At 36.6% G+C, this 9,262-nt stretch overlaps 1 protein-coding gene across 1 annotated transcript; it reads right to left on the minus strand.

The window, feature by feature from the left end:
* Window positions 1-1,687: 1,687 nt before the first annotated feature.
* Window positions 1,688-7,933, minus strand: LOC127538582 (trypsin-like). Its single transcript, XM_051962389.1, has 5 exons — window positions 7,894-7,933; window positions 6,457-6,622; window positions 5,518-5,774; window positions 3,562-3,698; window positions 1,688-2,718 (listed from the first exon to the last, which is right to left on the minus strand). The coding sequence occupies exons 1-5, from the start codon at window positions 7,931-7,933 to the stop codon at window positions 2,566-2,568; spliced, it is 753 nt and encodes a 250-aa protein (XP_051818349.1). The 3' UTR covers window positions 1,688-2,565.
* Window positions 7,934-9,262: the final 1,329 nt, after the last annotated feature.

Below are 9,262 nucleotides of genomic sequence, written 5' to 3' on the forward strand. Positions count from 1 at the left end.
GACTGAAAAATCTTATGTCTATTATTCCTGGGGGGTAATTCAGTATTTCAACTGATTTATGATAATGTCTATGTGGATATTCGCTCCATTGTTGTAGGTTGCAACCTATTTACAGCTTTACATGATTCTTAATGTTTTTTTTTTTTTTTCCCTAATAAATCTTCCTTAAAGGCTCCATCATTGATAACCTTCCTTTGATCACTTAGTTTATGGAGTTCACATTCAGGTCATCTATTTACTTTTTCTCAGTCTTGCTACATGACTACTTAGTCTCTTTTTCTGATCTTACATTTTCTAAATGAACTTTTGTGATACTTAATAAGTGAGTCAACAGTGACAATAAGCTAGATCCTGCTTATTCCCTTATTGATTCCTTTGGGTCATTTGCAATTTTGACTCTTCAGATATTCTGGTGATTCTACTGTTATCAATTATGAGACTAGATCATTTCAGAAGACCTGCAAACATTGATTCCATTTGTATTGGTTGTTCTTTCACACCATTCAATTAATGGATCTAGGCTTATGACACATTTTCTGCAAACTCATTTTCCTCTATACCATTTTTTTTGGAAAGGTGTTACTTTTTGTAATCTTCTATTAATATTCTTAATCCATGTCATGTTTTGTAAAGAATTTATTTCTCTTAAACAGTAATGGCATCCCTGTCTCATAGCTAGCCATGGATATTAAATGCTGGCTGATATGATTTCTGGTCTCTTTTGGTCTCTTCATCATGATAACTGCATTATATTGCTTAATCATCCAAAAGAAATGATAATAATTCAGGTCACTATCTTTACCTTTGTGCATTTAACTCCATTTCTCATTTAACAGTCATTGCTTATTTAAATAAGTCTTTCTTGGAGCTTATTGTTCTGAAAATTTTTCATTTTGATCTTTCTGAGTGAGGAAGGGAATGGTAGGTGGGATAAAATTTTGTTCTCTTCATTGGTGTTTTTACAATGTGGATTTATTAACCTAGGAGATCCAGTACTGAAGAGAAAGTTGGTTGAAAGAGTAAGGAGGCAGGATTCAAGACTTGGCAGATAAAAGCAGGTCAAAGAGGCATGAGGTAGTTCAATAGCTGAATCAAATGCCAAGCCTGGAATTAGGTCTGAGGTAGAACCCTACTTAGAGACTTACTACTGTTATGATACTGAGAGAATCACTTAATCTCTATTTATCTCAGTTTTCTCATCTGTAAAATAGGGATAATAATAACATGTACCTCCCAGAGTTGTTGTAAGGATCATTCAAATGAGACAACCATTGTAAATGCTTAGTATAATGACTGGCACATAGTATGTGCTATATAAATATTAGCTATTATTCTTATTTTAACATAAAACAGTCCCATGGAACAAGTTAGAATGTAATCACTATGAAGATATTAGAACTAACAGTTGCTTTTAAAGGTTTCCCTTTTAATTCTTAAAATTGAGGGTCCCTAAGCTGTCACTTATACTTTAATAATGTATATTCATTTTATATATATATATATGTATATATATATATATACATATATATATATATATTCATTTTTCCACTCCTATTAGGATATACACACATCTGCATATATGTAAGCAGGCATAGATAGTGAGATGTATACATACATGTATACATGCATGTTATATACACACATATCTCAGGAAGGATGTTAGCAACTGGGAAGGGAAAGAAAAATTGATTTGTTTAATATGGGGTTTTTTTGGGGAAAAAAAAAACCTTTGTAATTCCAAGACTTAGAGGATGGCGTATATTACAGTCAATGCAAAAGAGCAGAGTTAGGAGATTTAGTGTCATGTATGAGGTATAGTAGGACTATAGGAAACTATATAGTAGGACAACTGATTTTATACTTGGGATGAATAAGAATGGAAATATTAAGAATGATATTAAGTTTAAGAAGCTGGGAGACAGGAAGGATGGTGGTGCTCTTGATAGAAGTAGAGTCATTGGAAGAAGGGTGGATATTTTGGATTTGTTGAGTTTGAAATATCAATAGGATTGTCAAGGAAATAAAATCTCTCTACTTGGAGATCTTTCAGAATTTAAGAAATTAATATTTAATAAAGGTTTGGAACAAGACTAAATCATCTAAAATGAAGTTTAAAAAGGCCATTTTTTCAGTTAGATAGTTTTAGGGGTTCAGAACATTTTGACTATGCAACTAATGGAAAACTTTTTTTTTTTTTATGGTAGGCCAATGAAATTTTATTTCATTTTATTTCATAAATTTCTTTTTTTTTTTTTTTTTATCAAAAGGTAGGCCAAGAAGCAGGTACCCCTTGTGTCTTTGATGTGGATGATTACATATTAGGTGATCTGGTCTTTACACTGTGCTCTGGGTTTGAAGGTATTGTAATAAATAATTTGGTCTCTCTAAGGGAGTTTCTTGCCCTCTGACAAGGTTGTGTTGCCACCTATCTGATTTGAAGAAGCTTATGGAGAGTAAAGGAACTTCAAGAAAAGACATAGGCAATGAAAGGGTTGTTATTTTATTGACTTCACAATGTTAAGTCAGAGCCCAGTTGGAGGTGGAAAGAGGAGGGTTCTGGAGACTTCAGTTGTTGGCAACAATCATCTCCTCAATCCAATCCACATAATTGCATACCTTGGTATATACTCCAGGGTAGTTCTTTATAGCACAGCCAAAGCCCCAGGAGATAATACCCTGAAGTTCTCCATTACAGACCAGAGGGCCCCCTGAGTCTCCCTGGGGAAAGAGAACATGGATAAATAAGGAACATAGGGAAAAAAAAGAAGAGATTGCAGTTTGTACTTTAGTTTAAAGGTTGAAATAATAGAACTTTTAGAGTTAGAGACTTTAAAGATTTTCCAGGCATTTTAAACTTTTTTTTGTTTGTTTTATGAACATCCTTTGGCAATCTGCTAAAGCCTATTGATCTGTTTTCAGATTAATGTTTTTTAAATGTATAAAATGAAATTCATAGCACTATAAAGGATACCAATTACATTGAAATATCTATCTACTATCTGTCTATCTACTATCTATCTATCTATCATTTACATATATCTATTACAGACATTGATTTAAGAACCTCAGTTCTAGTCTAATTCTATAATTAATGTACCCTTCAGATTCCCACAGCTATTTTTTTTACCTCCCTTCCCACTAATTTTCCCCATCACTATACTGCTTTTCCTTCCCTATTTCCACCAAATAGGAATCAAGGACCTTGAGCCAGAGCCAAAGTGTGTCTCTGCAGATGACGAGCTTTCCTTCACCAAAGTATAACTTTAGGAATGAAACAAAGGTTTGGTGATGACTTTGGTGGGGATGTTGCAGAGGAGATTCGTAGTAAAGTACACAATGGACTAAATGCCTTTTGAGGTATCTTCCAACATGGAGATTAGGTGATTCTCCTCCAATTTGGGACTGCTCTAGGGAGCAAAGATCTGAGCAAAGGAAAATTCCCTAATCTTTCTACTCCCAGAGGCTTTTTATGGTTATTATCTTCTTCTTCTCCCCCAATTCACAAACAGGTTCTTTACATGACTTATGGCTCCAATAAGCAAATGAACAGGGTCATTATACCTGGCAGGAATCTTTGCCTCCTCCTAGGAAACCAGCACAGACCATGTTTTCTGTGATCTGTCTAGGGTAGGAGGCCTGGCACTCAGCATCAGACAGAAGGGGAACGTGCAAACACTGTAGCAACTTGGGATAGTCAACTGTGAAAAGAATGGGGAAGGATGGAGAAAAAAAAAGATGGTCAATAAAGAAGGCTAGGAAGATTGGCTAGAGTGTTTAATTCTGATATCAGGAAAGATAGATACTGAGAGAGTTGAATCCAGGAAGGAGAAGAGAGTTTGCATTTTTTCCCTTCTCTGGACTCAAGCAATTTGACCTTTCTTATGGGACTTCTCTTCCTGCTTAGAACATAGTTACTTCTATACTTGTCTTATCTTCTCCCCTCAACTAAAAGCTTGTTGAGGATTAAGACTTGGCTCTATTTTTTCTTCATTATCTCTTGCATAAAACAGATAGTCAAAGGCTGTTTGTTTGACTAAAAAAGGCTAAATCAAAGATATTGGTGAGATGGCCCTTCAAGAGAAACACTATAATATTCTATTAATGCTCTTAAAGTTTTAATAGCTTTGTAAAACAACTTTAAAGTAAACTCATAGAAAGAGACCCCTGACTGGTGGTGGTATTTGCATATAAAGAAGAGGTGAAGAGGGTATGGATGATAATTGAACACCATATTTCTGGTGTTTAGACCATACCAGTGGATAGAAGGCTAGTTTAACCAGTTTAATTTGGTAAGAGGCAAAAAGAGGGACAGAAAAGTCAAAATTGTAAAGTCAATTACACTGGAGAGTGTACCAGAAATCTGAACAACAGACTTTGAAAGTAGGGAAGGATCTTAGATTTCATCTAGGCAAAATCTTTAATTTTTAAAATGAAGAACCAGAAGCACAAAGAGCTTCACAGAAGGTTCCTAAATGCAACAGCTAAGAAGTATAAGAGCTAGGCTTTAAGTAGAGATTTTCTGAAACTTTGGCCCATGAGTCTTCCCATTGGCCTTTGAAAATGATCTAGTCCTTTATGATCTAGTCCTTTATAGTTATCTGGAAAAGGCTTAGATTAGCTGAGACATTAGTTAAAGGTAAAGGAGTATAACTTCATAGAAAGCAGGAGTTCTTTATTGTATCCTGGACTCCTCCGGCATTCTGCTGAAGCTTATGGACTCTCTCAGGATATTTTTTAAAAATTCATATGATAAAAGATTTAGTATTATAAAGGAAATGAATAATGCTGAAATAGTGTTAAAATATTGAAAAAAAAACTTCAAGGATCCCAAGTGAAGAGCCCTTGATCTAAGTGGAGAATTATTCTTATCTCATTTAGTGAATAGTCTTGGATACAGATGTAGAATTGGGTCAGGGCTAAGAACAGGATTCCAGAAACATGATGAAATAATGTCAAATTGGGGAATGCTTCCATCCTTTTGTAATTTCTTAACTCTGTATATTATTTTGTTTCATTTTGTTCTGTCCTTTTTAATTTATGAAGCTAATGATTATTTCCTGGATGAGTCAAAGGAAGTAAAATCTTTCAGTAGCTGGTCCAGAAAACCAGAAGGATCTTTCGATATCATTTGAAGGCTGTGAGTAGTTTGGTGGCAATTGTAGAAAGAAAAGGAAGAAGCCCTTCAAAAAAAGGGCTTTGGGGTCACAATATGAATATTTTTTCCAACCTTCTAGGGGCAATCCTGAGATTTATTGATGTGTTACTAAAGAGAATAAGAAGGATGCTAGTAGAAGAGAAAGAACATGAGGCAGGATAAGAATGATGACTAACATCTACTCAACATTTCAAGGTTTCCTTCACAGCAAACATGGGAAGTAGATATTATTACCCCCATTTGAGGAGAATTAGGCTGAATAAGTTAGGGTGGCTTGGCCATAGCAAAGTATCTAGTAACTTTCTGAGGTAGCATTTGAATTCTTGGTTTCTTGATGTCATCTAGCTGAAGATGTAACTCACCATAGTGGCTCTTGGTGTTGCCCCAACCAGAGAGGAGACACCTTGTGCCTGTGGAGGCACAGGAGCGAGGCAAGGAGATGGGGGCAACTTTTCTGTTGAGAATGGCAGGTGTTTTCAGCTTAATCAGCATGATGTCATTGTCGTTGGTCTCCCTGTTGAAACCTGGATGCAGGATGACCTTCGCTGCAAGGATAAGCTGTTCACTTCCTTCAGTAACTCGGAGGTTGTTCTCTCCCAGTCTCACTTGAAAGCGCTGGCTGGAAAGGAAAATCTTGTTCAATACTAGAAGTGTCTTTGTGACAGGAGAGCTATATTCTTTCCCCAGCCTGGGGATACATTCTATATAGTTTTAGATTCATTGGTCATGAATCTACTGTAGAGCATTTCAAGATAGAAAGTCACTTTTTTTGAGGAAGGTGGGAATGTGTGTATGTGTGATGTTAAGGCCCCTTGCCTTAGTTTTAAAGAGTGGTAGAGGAGAGGAATAAAGAAATTAAAAGATGTGTCTTTTACCCAGTCCTGATGATGGTTGCTAACCTTCAGGAAACCAACTATCATTAAACTTAGTTTAATGTCCCAGCTTACTTTCCTCACTACCTTTCCTCCCATCCTCCTTACGTTTATTCTAGATGGCTCTGCAGACAAAGAGGCTAATTTCCTCAGAATTTATTTTTTTCCCATTTTGCAGACCTTTCTCCCTAAGCTCTTTAACATCAAACCAAGCAACCTCTATAAGGAAATGTATAGTAGGAATATAGCATCTCTTTTCTGTATATTGTTCTATTGATCCAGCCTATGATGGCATATATATCATGAACATTTTCTTTGAGAGAGTAATCTGCATGTACCAGACATGGAAAACAACAAATAGCATCATGAAAACTCAAAGTTTTTCTTGAGAAACAATTAGTTAGGAGCTGGTCAGATTGTGTCACTTACTAGTGGTAACAGTGAGCAGCAGACAGTACCCATTCTTTATTAATGAGGGAGCCACCACAGATATGGTAGCCCACATTTAAGGACACCTGGTAGGGAAGAGAGTTCTTCTCACAAGTGTAACCTCCAACAATCTTGTCATCATCTTCATCAACAGAGGAAAAAGCAACTTAGGAGGAAATAGAACAAGAAATAGTAAATTAGCAATGTTAAAGACTTGACCACTAGCAATAGTTTCATTAATTTATCAAGCACAGGTTATTTCTAATTCTGAGATTATATGACGCCATAATTACTTGAAGTATAACTATCATTAACAACACAATTGCTTTATTCTTCTTATCATCATCAACTTCATCAACCATTTAATACCATGACAGGGAATAGGCAGAAAAAGTGTGGAGCTGAATCCTATGAGTCATTTCTGTGATTGCATTCCTTTGGGTTCACTAAAGAGAACAGTGATAATGATGATAATGAGCAGAATAGAGACAAATAGCCAGGTACCAATTCATTGGTCAATAGAAATTGTCTTTGTTTCATGACTCTCAAATCTTTTCGGAAGTTACAGAACAGAAAATCTGACATTGACTTCAGGCTTATGTCTGGGCTTACTTGAAAGAACAAACATAAATACCCCATCATTTGGCCAAGTTTTCAAAATCTTGAAAGTTCCATCTGTAAATCAGTGTCTCCCACCATCTTGAGCATCCCTATTCTGCTCTCTCATGATTTTTCAGCCTTTTCATGTCAGGTAATGTTGACATAGCCTCAAAACAAATTAACTTAACTGAATGAGTAAATGGGTAAACAGATAAATAAACAGATAAATGGAATAATAAATAAGTTAAATAACAAACAGCAAAACTTATTAAGCTCTATTCTTTTTTTTCCCCCTCACATTTCTTTGGAGGTCAGATTGTGGAAAAAATACCATGATCTCACCTCACACAGAACAAACTGAGCAAGATTTCTTCCCCTTCCCTCTTCTTCTGTCCTTTTTTTTTTTATTCACTCACTCCCTCTTTCAATGAATTTTAATTTTTTTTTTTGGTTCATCTCATTCTTTTCCTAAATCTGGTAAAGTTTTCTTCCTCTTGGTGTCCTACTCCTCCCTTATTTCTCTTCCCCCTCCCCCTGCAAAAAAACTTCCATTTCCACCTGCCCTGATTTCCATCTCTTTGGCTAGAAGTTCAGGCAAGAAAAGAAACCCATAGGGATGCATTCGAGAAAAGATAGACAAATGAAAAATAGGAAGGTGAAAACCTATACAAGGAACCAAGGAAGAGTTGTTAAGTGAGGAGAGAAACTAGACAGACATACAGGGAAGATCTGGAAAGCCAGTGGAAAAAACACACACAGAAGGCCAGCTTGAGAGAGGGGAAGAAACTCAGAAGCAGAGGAGAAGACATGAGACATGAAGGGATGAGTGGATCTTACCAGCTAAACCCACAAAGACCAGAATCATTAGGGACTTCATGGTTACAGAGGTATAGCTAAATGTGGTTGAAAGCCCCTGTTTTATACCTCCCCAGGTGAAAGCTGGTGCGTGGAGGAGGGAAGGTCATTTTTTTTTTCAGCAGTACATTCTCCTACCAGCTTTCTTTTTCCCACAGTCTTACAATAGCATTCAAAACATAGTGACTTTAGAGATTAATGACCAGCAGATAATCAAGAAAGATTTGTAGACAAAGAATACCTGGTCCCACTAAGGACTCCCAAGAAGGAATGTCTGGCCTCCCAGAATAACTCAGGTTCCCATAAAGGCCAATTAGGAATTTCTCTGTTGACTTCTACTTTTCACAATTAGGATTAGATTGATGATAAAAAAAAAAAAAAGAGGAGAAAGCAATAGTTGAAGGAGATTCAAGAAATTCCATTCAATGTACTGATATCTTGGAGATATATTCAGCCTTTTATAATTCTCTGACTAAGAATCAAATGAAGGAGCAGGGCTATTATAAGCAAATGATATCCTGCCTCAGGATCTTATATCCTTAAGAAGTTATCCTGTCCATAGATGTGAGAAGCTGCTCCTTTCTTCCAGGCTAAATTCTAGAGCTTCAGAAAATGAGTACATGAACATGAAGCAGGATTTAGAAAACTGTCTGGCTCCAGTGTATCAGCTCATTTGTCTAAGCTTTGATATCTTGGTCCTCTGAACTCACTTTTGGGGATTCAGAAATTTTCACAGGATAAGCAAATCAGCTAAATTATATTAAAAGCAAAAGACTTGTATTTGGCTCGTTTTTAATATGCACAGATAAAAATGCTTAATTTGAAACACTCAGGCAAAATTAGAGAGAGAACAGTAGGGAAAAGGAACAGAGGGAAAAAAATATATTGGGATTGCCATCACCCAAAAGATAAGGATACAACTACATCGCCAGAGGTCCAGGGGACATCCTTGATTTGGCCAAAAAGTGAATCCATACCTTGTTTGAAATAAGATTGAAACCATGGCAGAAAGAGGAAAGGAATGGATGGTTATATGAAAGGCTCCATCTGGACCCAGTATTCAGGTTATGCCAGGCTCTTGCCACTCCTTCCAGTTCCATGAAGGTACACCTGGGCATTCCCACACAACAGAATTCGCAGAATGCCAAGAAGGTTTTATAAGGATGGGCAAGGTCTTGCTCAGTCACTTCTGATTGGTTTCCTATTGCCAATGTCATAGACTGGTAGGCGCCAACTAGGAAGCTGGACATTTTCATTACGTGAGATTTCAGATATAGTGTTGCTGGGGTGGTGGAGGCTGGTGGGTAGGTTAGGTAGATGTTCTAGGAAGATACAGGATTAGGCTTTCTGG

The sequence above is a fragment of the Antechinus flavipes genome, chromosome 5 (assembly GCF_016432865.1).
Source record: "Antechinus flavipes isolate AdamAnt ecotype Samford, QLD, Australia chromosome 5, AdamAnt_v2, whole genome shotgun sequence".
Classification (NCBI taxonomy): domain Eukaryota; kingdom Metazoa; phylum Chordata; class Mammalia; order Dasyuromorphia; family Dasyuridae; genus Antechinus; species Antechinus flavipes.

What these genes read in the sequence shown, in the direction of transcription:
- LOC127538582 (XM_051962389.1), bottom strand. Translation starts at nt 7,933, where the DNA reads ATGAAGTCCCTAATGATTCTGGTCTTTGTGGGTTTAGCTG. An exon ending in GGTCTTTGTGGGTTTAGCTG is followed by an intron (nt 6,623 to 7,893) that starts GTAAGATCCACT and finishes TTTCCTCCTAAG; the next exon opens with TTGCTTTTTCCTCTGTTGAT. An exon ending in GAGGCAAAGATTCCTGCCAG is followed by an intron (nt 2,719 to 3,561) that starts GTATAATGACCC and finishes CTCTTTCCCCAG; the next exon opens with GGAGACTCAGGGGGCCCTCT.